Genomic DNA, 16754 nt, shown 5'->3' with positions numbered 1-16754 from the left:
TCTATCACTGATTCAACTCCAACCCGTCACCTTAATTCTTTCTTTTGCCGTTTCTACAAGGAGTCCGGAAGGAGCCCTGGAGGAGCGGCCGGCTAAGCGTGACGGTGAAAACGGCGGTCGCGGACCGCGCCGAGGGCAGCCCGGGAGCCGGCGGCGCGCTCTGGGGCTGGCACGGGCCCGGGGGGATTGCATGTCGGAAGAGCGGCTGGGCTGGGAAAGTGATTCCGGGCCCGCCCGGCGGGACGCGTGGTGACGGCGTCCCCGGGTCGGGCCCCGGTGCGCTCCCCCCGCCCAGGCCCCAGCATCTCCCGTCCCACGCCGGGGCCGCGGGTGGGGTGGGGACTTGGTCTGCGGGGCGCTGCCCGGCCGGGCACCTCGGGGTGCTCGACAAGGATTGTTTTGGGGGTGCTGCTGCTTAGCCCCGTTTGCCCTAATTTAAAGCCTGCGGGAGGGCTTCCGAGCCCCGCCTCGGGAGTTTCTGCCCCAGAGACACTGCCTGCGGCTGAGCTGCTGACACCCAGGTGTGTGTCAGCCCTGGTGTCGCCGCAGGTCGGGGTGAGCGGTGGCCGTGGCCGTGGGGAGCCCCAAGCACCTGCCGCGCCGGCGCTGGTGGAGGCTGTCCCAGGGGTGGACGGGAGAAATGAAACAGATCCCGTTCGGATATTCTGCTGAAGTTAACAAGTTTCTGTTCAAGTATAGCAGTTCTAGACCAAGTTCATAAATCCAGCTCCAGGACTTGGTGGTGGATGAGGTTTGGGTGCAGAGAGACCGGGGTGACCCGGTTTGGCTCAGGATGTTCGGGGCCGCCCGAGCGCCTCTGACCTTCTCCCCCGGGCATGTGCATCTTCTCGCTGTCACCAGGGCCGAGTGCGCCCATGGCTCCGGGAGAGGAGGGAAGCTGGGGTTCAGTGCTGAGCACAGGCCTGGTGTCTTCGCACGAACCATGTGTATCTAGGTCCTCGATTCTAGGAAAAGGACAATCTTTACCCACGGGGTTGGTAGGGAGAGAGAGCTTGCTGGTTGGTTGAGAACCCTCAGTCCATACTCACCCTCATTTTGGGCAGTGCCCTAGCTAGTAAGGATTGAGTGGTCAGGACAGATGCCATGCCTTAGGTTTGTGTGATTTGATTTCCATAAGTCATGTTTAACCCAAAGCATCACTGCGAAAAGGAATCCTAAGGTGGATCTTCCTATGAGTCCCTCAGTGTGTCTTAGATTGTGATATCTGGAGGCTACTTAAGATGGAATACGCATATTTATTTGATTCATCTTAACCTTGGAGATAATCCTGAGTCATGCTTTGACAAGTCCCCTCTGTGGTCAGGAGCTCAGACGTCTGGCGGTCTCTGTAAGAGCGGGATGCTCCCCTGTACCTGTAGTTCTCCCCTCTGGGGCTCCGGGGAGATTGGAAGCGGATTAAGAGGTCTTTGGTATTTGCCCTGCCTTCATGCCAGTGCTCTAAATTACTTGTGTTCACAGTCTCAAGTTTCTTAATTTACCATAGAAATTTTGTTTATACTGCCACTAGCATTTTCACATTTGTTTAACACTTGCCAGTTTACAAATGGTTTTCTATTCATGATCTCGCTTATTTTCTCCTCTGCGAGGAAGCAGCTGGGCATAAGGACTGACTTAATCAGGGTCTCATAGGTAGAACTGGAGCAGAATTGGGATGCCGTCTTCACCCATTCTCTTTCCTCTGCACGGGCCGCATGTGACTTCAGAACCCTACTCCTGACCTGCTACCCTGTAGGTCACTTGTTGCCTTTGTATTGTGCCTACGCGGTATTACTTTGGGGAAGGTGCTGTTATCCTGTTTCATCCTGTAGAAACTGGGGGAGAGTAAGAGGAATTTAGTGATTTTGTGATTACTTGTGACAGCTCTTTAGTATTAAGGACAGTTTTCACCTGAGAAAGCCTTTCTTCTAGACCACCTGGGGGGAAGAGAGAGAAGAAAGAATTGGTTTTGGGAAAAACAATCCATTCCCTTCGTGGTGTGGTTAAGGATAACCTGACATCACTCACATTCTCCGGTGCACCTGGCTGCTTGTGCCAGCCTGCATGCGAATGTTAGCCCAGAAGACTCCTTTAGATGTCGCTGGACTCATTACTATGAAAAGTATTTCACTTTCAAACTCCCACGTTTCAACAACAGCAATTCAGTACAAAGGTAATTTGCAGGTATGCACAGATGGAATTTATTGAGTCTCCTGAATGTCAGGCACGAAGATTTAATCGAAAGGCATTTTAAAAGGGCTACCAGGAAACAGTGGAAAGGCAGTAGCTATAGGTTTTATTATTATTCAAGTTTGGGGAATAGTGTGTATTGCAATCTATAGGTTGTCAGATAGGAGTAGAACTTTTGCCCCAGAGCAGTGGTTCTCAACCTTCTGGCCCTTTAAATACAGTTCCTCATGTTGTGACCCAACCATAAAATTATTTTCGTTGCTACTTCATAACTGTAATGTTGCTACTGTTATGAATTGTAATGTAAATATCTGATATGCAGGATGGTCTTAGGCGACCCCTGTGAAAGGGTCGTTCGACCGCCAAAGGGGTCGAGACCCACAGGTTGAGAACCGCTGCCCTAGAGTATTCTTAGTCTGTACCTGAAGTGATAGACCCAGAATCTTTGAGTTAAATTAGTTCAGCGTAACCATGAAGCCTGTCAGTGCAATTGTGCAGTAGTGAGGAAAATGGCCTTCGGGGGTTCTTGGGTTTTTCTTTTAAGGTATTGTTTAATTGTGTATTTTCCAGATTTGCTACTTCAGAAAATTCTTAGCATGTTATCTTAAGGCTTTGATAAATTCTTTAGCATTTTCCTTAATTATCTGCTAACAGAATTGATACATTAGTCATAATTAACCTTTGAAGCTTAAACGTGCGCGAATTTTTAGTACTGTTTTATATTTTTAGGGAATGGTCACCCAGTTGTTGCCACAAGAATTTTATTTGGGCCAAAGGTCAGATTTTTCCAGGTGAACTGATTTTACAGGTTCTGGAGCCTTTCTTTGAACTTTATAATTGTGCTCGTTGCATCCACTGTTGTTTACTGGAAAACGATCTTTTAGTAAGGCAGGTCACTTTAAAGGCAAATTTTTTTCATTGTTATCTCATAATCTCCATTCCTGGCAAATTTTCTGAAATATTAGGTTTTTCTTTGTCTTAATCAAGTAAAACAAGCCTGTTTGATGTCCATTTCAAGATCTTCCTCTGCTGCCCATCTTGTGGTCATTTAGCTTCTCATCAAGCCCTCCCTTGGAGACTGTGCCAGAAGGGAGAGAAGATGAAAAGAAAATAAATCATTTTCTAATTGTTAGCAGCTCTGGAAAATGATTTAGAAGAGATTGAAACTGTCCCGGAAATTCTTTTGGATTATGTTCTATTTCATTCATCTGCGTTGTTTCTCTGATGTTCCTAATAGTTATCAATTCAGAGGCCAATTATCCAGCTATTGGAAGACCAGGAACCTTCCAGCTTTGTTTCTTGCTGTATCTAAGCATCTCCCAGAGGATATTTAGAAGTAAGGAGTAAAGATAAAATTCAAGCAATATTATTTTTCCCTTAGAGCTCTTTAGTGAACAATTTGATTTTTTTTGATAGTGTAGTCATTGTTATTGGAAGTGGCTTTATTTTATTTTGATGTATCTTATACACAAGTGTAAGGAGGCTTTTGGGTGCTTTTTAAGATTCCCATGATTGCTTTCCTGAATTATTAAGCTTGAGGGCATTACATCTTTGTACCGGAACAGAACCTTGGCTTTTGCTGTAGAACAGGTTCAGGGGCAGCATCTAATTTTCTTTTTATGATTGCTTAAGAAGTTATCTTGTTTTGATTTAGCAGTAAAAAAAGAGGGGGGAAGGATTAGTAGTGGACAGACCTGTGTAACAGCTGTAACACTGATGATGTCTGTTTTGTTTCCTTGTCTTGGCCCCCATTTCTCATTTAACCATTTGGACATTGCGCTATTGGAGTTCTTTACTTCACTTATAGACAAGACAGCAGCCTTCAGTCACGCTAGGGCAAGCATGTCAAACTCGGGCCCGCAGGCCACATGTGGCCCACAGGGATTATTTTTGCGGCCCAGCTAATATAACGGTATGTAAGAAATGTTGTTTTTTGTTTTTTTTAAATATATTTTATTGATTTTTTTACAGAGAGGAAGGGAGAGAGATAGAGAGTTAGAAACATCGATGAGAGAGAAACATCGATCAGCCGCCTCCTGCACACTTCCCACTGGGGATGTGCCCGCAACCCAGGTACATGCCCTTGACCGGAATCGAACCTGGGACCTTTCAGTCCGCAGGCCGACGCTCTATCCACTGAGCCAAACCGGCCACGGCTGTAAGAAACGTTTTAATAAAAAGTTAGTAACTTAATTTTTACAATATCTTATTATACATAATTATTAATAACGAACTACAATGTTCGCTAATGACTGATTACAATAATCGTGTTGCATTCATTTCCCTTACGTGCCGGCGCACCATTTCTCTCCACTAGCACTAGCAGCGAATATTTTAGCAGCTGATGGCCACATCATTAGTCTTAGACTGACTTGTTTGGTGTGCACAACAGGAAATATTTCGCTTTCGGAGAACAAGAGAAATAGGCTTATTTGCATTACGCTTATTAATTTGTGCAGTTATTCAGTGTCTGGTAAGTTAATGTTCAAGAAAAAATATTAATTTTTATTAGAATGTTCTATTTTATGAATGATGACTTATTTATGTCAGCCCTTTGTATTCAGTATGTCTCTATCGAAATAAACCTACGATTCTATGAAAATTGAAGCTTTTGTTTTTTTGTGGCCCAAATAAACTTAAACCTTGTTTATTTGGCTTGTGTTAGCCTTTGAGTTTGACATGCTTGCACTAGGGCAGTGATGGCGAACCTTTTGAGCTCGGCGTGTCAGCATTTTGAAAAACCCTAACTTAACTCTGGTGCCGTGTCACATATAGAAATTTTTTGATATTTGCAACCATAGTAAAACAAAGACTTTATTTTTGATATTTATTTTATATATTTAAATGCCATTAAACAAAGAAAAATCAACCAAAAAATGAGTTTGCCATCACTGCACTAGGGAGTAGGTTCTTGATGGTTTGACTCGGGAATTTTAAAAACCCGTTATGACTGCTCATTTACTAGTAAACTGAGTGACTGTTAGCATTTGTAACTAAAACCTTAGGAGGTGAATAAGGTTAATAGACAGCTGTAGGAGGTCTAAAGTTAATCCTTTCAGTTTCTTGTTTCTTGGATTCTCTTCTGTTTCTACCCAAGGAGGGGATTCATGGAAAGATCTAAACTAGGAGTCAGAAAACTCAAGCTCTTAATCAGCTCTTTCCAGCTATGAGGCCTAGAGCAAATCCCTATCTGCTGTTCCTCTATTTTGAATCTATAAAATGGGGATAGTGATTCATGCACTGCTTGCTGTATCAGGAATGTTGTATCAGGAAGCCCTCCTCCCCCTTTTACTTAAAATGTTTCTTCATTCTAGAGACCCTTCTCAGGTTGTCCAGCTATTCCTGCAGAGGTCTACTGAGGGAGTTCTTCCCAGAAGTCCTCCATTTTCCCATTTGGAACTGTTCTTGCTCTTTCTCCAGAAGGCCTCTGGCAGTCTGTATGTTACAAAGCACTTTGAATTCTGTGCTGCACTTTGCGGGGAGCCGATATAGGGTTAAGCCTCGGACTGACCCGTTAGCAAAATCACAAACAAGTCTTCTTCCGAGTCTTAAACAACTCAATCCGAGAGGTGGCTGCTGATTTACACGCGCTGTCATTTAAAAAATAAAAATGGGGGAATTTGCCGGAAGCCGGTCCACCCTTGCTGCTTGACACAGTTGCTGCAGGGAAGAAACATCTGCACAGCTTATGTTTCAAGGGACCTGGCATATATGGCATATGTTTGCTCCCCCTCTTAGCGCTATGTGTTTTAAACAGGACCACCTCCCTGAGAAAGGTTGTTTCCCCAGATGAGGATTTTTCCCTGGAGTTAGGGATTAACAGGACTAAGACTGTTGGCAATAAATTTGGGACTTGTTGGGCCCACATCCCCAGGGGTCAGCCCACCAGGGAAAGCACCAAAGCCTATACCCCTGGAGACCCACCGACACAGGGCAGTCCCAGGGAAGGCAAGCATCGAGGCTGGGAGGACATAACCTTTACTGGGTAGGATAATCTCCTTCAGTCACTTCCTTGTAGTTTATCAGTAGAGCTGTAGAATAGTGACCTTGGAATAGCCCTTATAATGAAACACAGAGATTAACCTAGACAAGATTAAAATAAACAGAACTAGATAGACACAGACAGGATTTTTGGCAAAGGTCAGATAAGAAACTATGGAAATGATACAAGGAACTGTAGAAGGTTACCCAAAACAAACATACTATGATGTGATTATAGAGGCATGCTTATAGGATCAAATGGTATACATACAGATGTAACCGGACAATAAAAGAGAGAACCTTGCTATGCTGATCAACTGAACGCTGTCCACACCTTTGGGAACCCCTGGACCTGCTGTGGCTGGACCCCAACAGCACTTCAGGTGTTACATGTTGCCTTTCTTCATAGATTGAAGGCAGGAATTGTACTTTTCCTGTTTCCTGTATCCACATTGCACCTAATGTCTACTGACCTACAGTAAATGTTGCTTGAATTATTTTTGAGGCTGTCAGGAATGAATGCTCTTGGTGATGGGAAGATGCCAAAGAGGGGCATCTTACAAAACCTTTGGATGACTGGTCTTTTAAATTGTTACTTACCTGTCTGTTTTATCAGTAACTGAATCAGATGCTAATACAAATTGGTAAAGCCTGTTTTTGTTGTTGTTGTTCTCTTCAAATACTGTTTGTGAAACAAGTCAGGAATGAAAGCTTGTCACAGCCCTGAAATTTGACATTTGTTCTATTTCTCACCCTGTAGCATGTGGAGGCATATCTATATCCAACTGCTGAGTGTGGTATTAGAATAAAAACGAACTGTGCGTTGTCTGGCCCACATTTTAGCTTGTTTGCTTTGAAGAATTTTTGAGGTGGAGAAATAGATGCTTCAGGCTCTGATTTCAGCCCATGCTGTGCTATGCAAATGTTCTCTACATGCCTGAGTGACCTTTTGAGAAAGAGCCTTTGTGATCTTCTGTAGCCAGGCCTGTTCTGGGAATAGTGTGCCAGATTCCTCTAAAAGTGGGAAAAGTGAATCTGTTGAAAGACCACATAAAGGAGCCAGTGCTTTTCCGATAAGCCCGTGCTTCTTATTGTCTCTTGTCAGAGCTTTTGAAACTGCTTTGCTGGTTGATTGGGGAATGATGTGCGTGAGAGGGTACTGACTAAAGCAGTTCGGTAGCTGGGAAACTGTTTGTTTAAGTGATTTGGAATTGTAGGTAAATTCAAATTGGCATCATTAGTATCTGGTGTTTATCAGTGTCTTCAGGCTGGCTCTCCCAGGTGCCAGCTGAGTGACTCTCAAACCGATTTGTAAGGTTCTTCTTGCCCCAAAATTTGCTCTAATGTTTTGGCATTTAAATTATTTTCTATTTGTTTTGATTATTGTATAAATGAAATGTATCAGTATTAAAAGTACACTTAGTTTTTTATGTTATGAAAGAAATGCCATCCTGATGGTATTTCTCTTGCGAAGTGATACTGGTATCTTGGAGGTCTAAGGTTTTTAACGCTTTTACTGAGATGTTTAGTTTGTATAGCTGAAATGCTGATGAAAAAGAGGTTTTTTTCCCCCCTCTACCTCTCTCTTAACCTTTTTGGTAAGGATCATGATAGGTTTGTACAAGGATAAGGTTGTAGAGTTAATCGTAATGTTCTCCCATAGAAATTCTAAAAATTGAATTTTCAGAGAAGATAGGTAGAATTTGAATGACTAATTTACTTCCTAGTCTCTTCCTTGTTCCCTAAGTATAGGATAATTCTTTCTTGTAGAGGTTAGGTGCATGTTGTGGGAAGGAAGTGCGTCCATAGAATGCTCTAAAGCAGCAATTTTCAACCTTTTCCATCTCATGGCACACATAAACTAATTACTAAAATTCTGTGGCACCCCAAATATTATAGGTCAAATCTCAGTTCTAGAATGTTTCCCATTTCAAACAATTCAGTTCTTTTTTCTTTTTTTAAATATATTTTATTGATTTTTTACAGAGAGGAAGGGAGAGGGATAGAGAGTTAGGAACATCGATGAGAGAGAAACATCGATCAGCTGCCTCTTGCACACCCCTTACTGGGGATGTGCCCGAAACCAAGGTACATGCCCTTGACTGGAATCGAACCTGGGACCCTTCAGTCCGCAGGCCGACGTGCTATCCACTGAGCCAAACCGGTTAGGGCAAACAATTCAGTTCTTGATGAGGTTGTTCATGTAAAACTTTGGTTCTCGACCCAAAACCCTTTCCTGCTGATACCTGTATGACCAGTCACATGTCTCTTGGGCGACAAAGGAGAGAATGTGTGTGAGTCAGTTTACCACTAACTCACATGTTAACATCCTAGGAAATTGTGCTGTGAAGATTTTTGTGGTTTTTTTGTTTGTTTGTTTTGCTTTTGAGGGTCTGGAATGGATTAATTCAATTTACATTACGTATTTCTAATGGGAAAAAATGATTTTGTTTTTGAACAAATTACTCCTTGAACAGCCTTAGGGAACAAATTAAGTTTGAGAACCGAGATTCCACTGTATACTATATTTTTTGCCGATCTGACAAAAAAATAGGTATAATTTAAAAATAAATATTTTTATTGATTTTAGAGAGAGAGGAAGGGAAAGGGAGAGAGATAGAAACATCAGTGATGAGAGGGAATCATCAATTGGTTGCATGCCTCCTTACTGGGGATTGAGCCAGTAATCTGGGCATGTGCTCTGACCAGAAATCAAACTGTGACCCCTGGTTCATAGGAATCGAACTGTATGTCTTGGTTCATTGGTTGAGGCTCAACGACTGAGCAACACCGGTCAGACAAAATAGGTATAATTTTGATTTGTTCACACTGGATGTCTATTATTGTGTTGGTTGTCATTTTTTTAATTTGACAATCTAAGGGAAAAGAGGTCAGTGCCCCTGACTAAAGAGTCAGGTGTTGCATATATATTTGTTAATCCTCAACCAAGGATAGTTTTCCCCATTGATTTTTTTTTTTTTTTTTTTGAGAGAGAGTGGCAGGGAAGGAAAGAGAGAGAGAGAGAGAGAGAGAGAGAGAGAGAAAGAATCATCAATGTGAGAGAGACACATCAATTGGTTGTCTCCCACACGCGCCCTGACCAGGGCTGAGGATTGAACCTTCAATCCAAGTACATGCCCTTGACTGGGAATTGAACCTGTAACCCTTTGGTCCAAAGACTGACTCTCTAACCAGCCAGGGCGGAATTGCATATTTTAAAAATTCTTGTAGCACCCTGATTGAAAATCACTGCTCTGGAGGAATGCTTCCCTAGATCTTTGCCCTGTAGCAGGTTTTAATTGAGCAAAGATGAGTAGTTTTCTCATGTTTCCGCCTGCTCTGTGAAGTGGAAAAATCTTTCCTCTCTGTTTTCATGGTTACATGTGCTGTCTTGTCTTTTTCTCGTCCCCAAGTTTTCCTGGAACCTGGGCTCCCCAGACGCAGCGCTGGAGCAGATGGATAATGGAGACTGGGGCTATATGGTGAGATGCTTTTGCAGATGCCTTTTGAAGGCTGTCAAATTATTTTTGTACTAGAGGCCTGGTGCATGAATTTGTGCACAGGTGGGATCTGGCTGGCCCACTCTGCCCCGATGGGGGGGCGGGTGATCAGGGATGGGGCCGGCCAGGGGGAGGGGCCATTGACTGGCCGCCCCCGCCCCCTGGTTGAACTCCTGGTTGAACTCCCGGTCGTACTCCCAGTTGAGGGGACAATTTTCCTATTAGCCTATTATTATATAGGACATTATATAAGATGTCTTTCCCCCTTATGTATTCTTAGGTATCATACATCTTGTAAGAATGAAAATTATTGGTGTATCTCCCCTTAATTAGTTTAGATGTGTTTTGGGGTGTTTGGTGTTTTTATGTAAGCAAACTCAACATCGACTTCAGAGTAACTTTATTTGGGAGAGATCATGACTTTTGGTCTTTAAGTTTATTGCCATTAATACTCTTCCTTCATGAAAAGTGACTATGAAAAGGGTCCAGTGGGGAATGGTACAGAGCAGCGGTCGCCGACCTCACGGACCACCGGTTGCCAACCGCTGGTGCAGAGGACATTTCCTTGTGGTTAGGGAGGTTACCATTGAGAAGGTGCCACTTTTCCCACTTGTGTGTGCGTATCTTCCTATTTTCCTTTTACTTTAAGAAATATTTTACCTGCCTAGTAACTGAAGTCTGTCAGTCTGTCTTTAAAACTGAAGGTATATATTATTTAGAGAAGCTTGCTTTTCAAAATTAAAGAGCAGGTTGCAACATTAATGTTACAAAAGTAAATACAGTATCAGATTTTGAAATTTGAAAGTTGCTGTTAGCTTTTGGGTATATGAGATTGTGTTGATCAAACTGTGTATTTTAACTTAGTATTTGGCACTGTTATTGCCATGAAAAAGTTAGGTCTGCACAAATTTTATCTTTTAAAAAAATTTCATGATTCCCCACCCCCTTTTGAGAGAAGAGTAAACAGAAGAAATATTGAAACTAGATTCTTTTCATTATCAAATCATTTTTGGCCTATTTTTTGTCAAATTGAGTTAAGAAAAATGACTCTTCTATTTTTTAAAAAATGTTTCTTATTGACTTTTTAGAGTGAGAGGAAGGGAGAGGGAGAGAGAAACAACAATCACGCCTCCTTTGCGCCCCCTACTGGGAACTGAACCTGAAACCTGGGCATATGCCCTGGCCAGGAATCTAACCAGTGACCTCTCTGTGCAGAGATGGCACTCAACTAACTGAGCCACAGCAGCCAGAACAAGTCTCTTTTTTAAAGCAGAAAGAAACTTAGTTTATTTTAGTTTGGCCTTTGTCTTTCCCTAATATACTCTCACCAAAACTTCTCTTTAGATACTGGGGCTGAAATTAAATGGCTTTGGAAGTGATGCCTTTGTTTCTTAGTATGTCTTTAAAGAAATAGAGTTATCTCCTATTGAAAGCATGTGTTAGATCCCTGCATCCAGGAGGGTTTATCACTGAAAGTAAAGCTGATTTGCATAATAGATTGCTAAATACTCATAGCCGGAAGGAATCTTTTGCTTTGCTTGTTACCATTTTTCTTAATTTGTCAAAGTTAGGATTTTAAAAATTTCAGGTGACTAATCATTTTTTACAAAATTTCAGATGACTGACCCAGTCACGTTAAATGTAGGTGGACACTTGTACACAACGTCTCTCACCACATTGACCCGATACCCGGATTCCATGCTTGGAGCTATGTTTGGGGGGGACTTCCCCACAGCTCGAGACCCTCAAGGCAATTACTTCATTGATCGAGATGGACCTCTTTTCAGATATGTCCTCAACTTCTTAAGAACTTCAGAGTTGACCTTACCCCTGGATTTTAAGGAGTTCGATCTGCTTCGAAAAGAAGCAGACTTTTATCAGATTGAGCCCTTGATTCAGTGTCTCAATGACCCTAAGCCTTTGTATCCTATGGATACTTTTGAAGAAGTGGTGGAATTATCTAGCACTCGGAAGCTTTCTAAGTACTCCAATCCAGTAGCTGTCATCATCACCCAGCTAACCATCACCACCAAGGTCCATTCCCTCTTAGAAGGCATCTCAAACTATTTTACCAAGTGGAACAAGCACATGATGGACACCAGAGACTGCCAGGTCTCCTTCACCTTTGGACCCTGTGATTATCACCAGGAGGTTTCTCTTCGGGTCCACCTGATGGAATACATCACAAAACAAGGCTTCACGATCCGCAACACCCGGGTGCATCACATGAGTGAGCGGGCCAATGAGAACACAGTGGAGCACAACTGGACTTTCTGTAGGCTGGCCCGGAAGACAGACGATTGAGCTCCATCCGGGGGAGTTCCTGGACACTGACTTTCCAGGAGATGGAAGAGACTGGAGACTGATTTTTTTTTTTTTTGTGGGATTTAAAAAAGTTTTTTTGGTATTTATTTGAAGGCATTGAGGAGCAGAAGGAAGTTTTGTGCTTTAGTGGATTCCTCTATGTTCATTCCCTTCACCCTGAGTATGCATGTGCCTGTTCAGAGCCTCCAGATAACTTTTTTATAAAAAGAAGTCTGAAAATTATTATGGTATATAAACCCTTAACAGAGCTTTTTTTTATTACAGTGCTAAAATGATTTCTGATTAAATGGTCCCTAACTCAACTAGAGGCTCAAAAATATAGGAATGAAAGAATAAACAAAGTGAGTACTCCTGATGCTTTTGACAAAAATCAAAACATCATGTAGGGTGACCTAGTTTCCACACCAATAAGCAGTATTGTAATATTAAAAGAAAACTGTTCCAATCATTTAAAAGTACTTGTTAAGTACTGCTTTTTACAGTTATTACAACTGTTTCTTTCTATGCATATAAATCAAGCAACCAAATATCTGTAGCCATGGAAATGTCTGACTAGAAATATTTATATTGGATTCTGAATACAAAATGTCCCTGTGGTAGAAATCTTACTTCTTATGCCTGGTGCAGTATAATTCCCAAGTGTACTGTCTACCAGAAAAAAACGAATAAAAAATGAAATAGAAAAATTAGGTTTATATTTATTGACTACTGTTACTTAAGGGGAAAATCATATTTCTTGTCTCTAAAGTATGCATTGTTTGTTTTATGTACCAACATACACTGCACTGCCAAAGCACACTTGTATTTGACTCAAGAGGACTCAGTGGTACCTTTGGATGCAGTTTGTAGAACTCTACTGTGTTATTAAGCAGGAATAGATGGAATTACTAATTTTGTCTAAAACAGTACAATCTGAACAGTGACCATATAATTTGACAAATTAAGTAGGAATTAAGTTGAAGATTAAAGATTTTTCTTCAATAAGCCACCATTTGTCATAGCCCTGAATATGACCCTTATCCGAGCTTTGTGTTGAGTATTGGAACAAACTGACTCTTCAGCCACTTTATTCTCTTATGCAGTGGAACCTCAGTTCTCAAACTTGATTCATTCCGGAAGGCTATTCAGGAAGCAATTTGTTTGAACACCAAATCATTTTCCCCCATTAGAAATAATGTAAACGGAATCAATCTGTTTCAGACCACTATAAGCAAAAACACATGAAACTTCACAGCACAATTTCCTGAGATGTTAACTCGAGTGTTAGCCATAAACTGACTCACACTCACGCATTCTCTCCTTGTCGCCTGAGAGACACATGATTGATCATGTGTTGAAAGGGTTGTTGGGTTGGAACCAAAGTTTTATTCGACAACCCAGATAGTCTGTGAACAACTTGGTCGAGAACCCAATTATTTGAGATGGGAGGTGTTCCAAAACCAAGGTTTTGACCGTATATGGTAACCCACAAATTATTTTATTAAAGTTAAATCTATTTCTGAGGAGAGGAAATAAACTGCAGTGAATGAAGGATCTGGACCAGGTATGTGTATTTGTTTCTCAGTAGTCTTTATTTTGCATAGTTCGTTTGATTCTATTTCTTGGAAGTTACTCACAGGAAGGTTTATGTTAACTATAGTGAGACTTCCTGGTTTGTTGGAACACCTTCTAAAAGGAAGTGTGTATTTAAAAAAATTTTTTTTATTGATTAATATTAAGTTATTACATATGTGTCCTTATCCCCACATTACCCTCCCCCCCCCACCACCACTCATGCCCTCACCCCCCTGTTATCTGTGTCCATTGGTTAGGCCTGTATGCTAGCATGTAAGTCCTTTGGTTGATCTCTCCCCCTTACCCCCACCCTCCCCTACCTTCCCTCTGAGGTTTGACGGTCTGATTGATGCTTCTCTGTCTCTGGATCTGTTTTCATCAGTTTATGTTGTTCATTATATTCCACAAATGAGTGAGATCATGTGATATTTATCTTTCTCTGACTGGCCTATTTCACTTAGCATAATGCTCTCCAGGTCCATCCATGCTGTTGCAAATGGTAAGAACTCCTCCTTTTTTACCGCCACGTATTATTCCATTGTGTAGGTGTGTAATGCCTTCCCTGTTCTGTGGGAGGAAGGTTCTCAGGCTGTGTGTTCTAGGGCCAGCCACTCCTTTTCTCCTCTGAGATTCTGCCTCTGAAAGGAGTTTGAAAACACCTTCATCCGTGTTTGCCGAGGTCTCTGAAAATTTAACTTAAGATTTGACAGATGACCAACATTCAGAAACCTGTAATTACCCCATTTTCACCATCTTCAAGCTAAAACTCCTTAATGGTATTGACCGGTTGCTGTGGTTTCAGTAAATGTACTAGTATGAAGTTATCTCTTTAAAAAATGGTCTCCGGCTTCAGGTTGCTTAGTGGTTACCTAAGACAGAACCAACCCAGCCACTTAGGTGTTGTTAAGCTAGCTGAGGTGAACGTGAGAAAAAATGGGAATAATATTTGGCCTTCCAAGGCTTTAAAAGTTAAAAACTTTTGAGATCTCTTCTTTGTTCAGTTTACTGGAGATAAGTTTGCTTTTGGTAAAATTTCACAGATTTATTATCAACAAAATGATTACTTATATGGGTAAATTAGGAAAAATAGCCAGCTGAGAGATTTTGCAATTTGGGCATTTAATTTTGAGTGTTTTATTTGCTTAAGCAACTGAAAATGATATGAAAATGTAGCTTGAGTATATTTGGGTAATTTGAGCAATTATGTATTTTATAAGTTTTAATTTTCTGTGGAAAGGTTGATTTTTCAAAATTAATACTTATTTGAAGTCTTAGGGCTGTACATATTATTTAGATTACAAGTATAGGCACTTTTGGAGAAAGATTGTGTGTGTGCATGTGTGTGTCCTTTTAAAGTTTAAACCCTCAGATAAATGTGAGCTGTAGGCACAAATGATAACCAATGAACCTATTGGCTTTTGCTAGATCAAAAACAAAACCCTGGGATTTAACAAAATAGATGCTACAATTGGATAATACTGCCGGAAGCCGGTCCATCCTTGCTTGTGGAACCCCTGGACCTGCTGGGGCTGTACCCCAGCATAATACTACTGTGTTTTATTGTAGGAAGTGCCAAATATACTTAGAAGAGAGAATTGTTTAAATAACGGTGTACCCAATGACCAGCATCCACAACTATTCTCTCCCCTTTTTTCCTCTCATGGATTTTGAAGTAAACCACAGATGTTTCATTCACTTCAGACTGTCTCTCTAGAAGATAATGACTCTTTAAAAAATACATACACATATGTACTTTAAAGTTTTAATGCCATATTTGCCATGCTACCATTATCACAGAGTGTGCTTTTTTTTTTTTTTTAATATATTTCTTTATTCATTTCAGAGAGGAAGGGAGAGGGAGAGAGAGATAGAAACACCAATGATGAGAGAGAATCATCGATTGGCCGCCTCCTGCATCCCCCCCCCCCCTCTTACTGGGGACCGAGCCCGCAACCCAGGCATGTGCCCCTGGCCGGAATCGAACCCGGGACCCTTCGGTCCGCAGGCCGACGCTTCATCCACTGAGCCAAGCTGGCCAGGGCAAGTGGTGCTTCTTGAATGCTGCCGATTATTTCATAGCTTGGATCTCCAACTTTGTAGTAGTGGTCTTAGATATTTCTGGTAGGCAGGGTTCCCCTGTTGTAGAAAGAAGTGCATTAGTAAGACAGAATATTTCTGTCAGGATTAATAACTTTTCAAATTAAGTTGTTTTTTTTTTTGTTTCAAAATGAACATTACATAAGATTTTTAATTTTAAAAATTGTGTGAACATATGGAGAAACATTTTTTTCCAAAGGGCATCCTTCATTTTCTCCAGCAGATTTTAAATTGTGGATGCAGGTGGCCAATTAAAAAACACAGTTATCATTTGCTTTTGGAATTGAACACAAATAAAAGGCTCCACTCTTTGAGGCTCCTTGAAATGGAACACTAACCATAAAGGAATCAGAACGGTGGAATCAGGTAAGCAATATAATATGTCACAATAGGTTATCCCTATTATTTTCTGATGTCTTGATTGGTTCCTTCTCAGCCCTCTCTCATCCGTGTAACATTTACTTGTGTCTTTTTTGCCTGTCTGGGTTAAACTGTAAGCTCCTTGAATGACTCTTGATCTCTGCTGTATTCTTAGTACCTAGAAAAGTTTCTGGCATATATTGTATGTTCAGTAAATATGTTGAATGATTGAATTAATCAGTAGGTGTATTTAAGGCATCTAGCAACTACTTGGACAGACTTTTACAATAGAATAAGGGCGGGAAAATAGGATTCTTGTTTTGAAATTATCCCCAGTGTTACCTCCACTGCTTGCGTCTGTAGGGAATCACTTTGATATGAGTTCATGTGGGGAGGGGCAGCAGCCTTTTGCTGTTCACTTTGGAAAGGCTGGCTTGAAATGGCCAGATCAGGAAAAAAGCCAAAAAACCAGACTCATGGCTCAAATAAACGTCGGGAGGGCAAATCACCCAGTCCCGGCATGAAGCTCAACACCCACCGCCCAGACTGAAGAGAGACTAGCTTCGGGCTCTAAGACACGACACTTAGCATAGCACCTTTCTTTGGATAGAAAATGTCAGTGACATATATTCTCATTTGTCTGCAAGGTCTGTTTTAACGTAGCTTTTGTTTTAATTTATTTGAAATACCTGTAGTGAATCTTTTTCTGCTAGTGCCAATGAAAACTGCCTCTTCTCGTAGTTTCAGAAT

General features: G+C 41.5%; 2 protein-coding genes across 6 annotated transcripts in view; one reads left to right on the top strand and one right to left on the bottom strand.

The window, feature by feature from the left end:
- The first annotated feature begins 3293 nt into the window (after positions 1-3293).
- Positions 3294-12679, top strand: KCTD6 (potassium channel tetramerization domain containing 6). Of its 4 annotated transcripts, none has more exons than XM_023765003.1 (3): positions 3294-4099; positions 9582-9650; positions 11286-12679. In XM_023765003.1, the coding sequence occupies exons 2-3, from the start codon at positions 9624-9626 to the stop codon at positions 11970-11972; spliced, it is 714 nt and encodes a 237-aa protein (XP_023620771.1). In that variant the 5' UTR covers positions 3294-4099; positions 9582-9623; the 3' UTR covers positions 11973-12679. The 4 variants fall into 4 exon arrangements, with proteins under 4 accessions (XP_023620771.1, XP_023620772.1, XP_023620770.1 ...); XM_023765004.1 differs by lacking the exon at positions 3294-4099 and adding an exon at positions 6534-6551; XM_023765002.1 differs by lacking the exon at positions 3294-4099 and adding an exon at positions 8800-8975.
- Positions 12680-15476: 2797 nt separating this feature from the next.
- Positions 15477-16754, bottom strand: part of ACOX2 (acyl-CoA oxidase 2) — a 37702-nt gene continuing 36424 nt past the window's right edge. The window contains exon 15 of one of the 2 annotated variants that reach the window (XM_023765001.1): positions 15477-15686. In XM_023765001.1, coding sequence (XP_023620769.1) covers positions 15616-15686 — 71 coding nt within the window. In that variant the 3' untranslated portion in view covers positions 15477-15615. The remainder of the gene's footprint in view (positions 15687-16754) is intronic. The other variant, XM_006101493.3, reaches the window with a different exon arrangement.

Source organism: Myotis lucifugus, unplaced genomic scaffold (assembly GCF_000147115.1).
Source record: "Myotis lucifugus unplaced genomic scaffold, Myoluc2.0 scaffold_366, whole genome shotgun sequence".
Taxonomy (NCBI): domain Eukaryota; kingdom Metazoa; phylum Chordata; class Mammalia; order Chiroptera; family Vespertilionidae; genus Myotis; species Myotis lucifugus.
The sequence above is the reverse complement of the archived record's forward strand: the minus strand, read 5'-3'. Positions and strand labels throughout refer to the sequence as shown.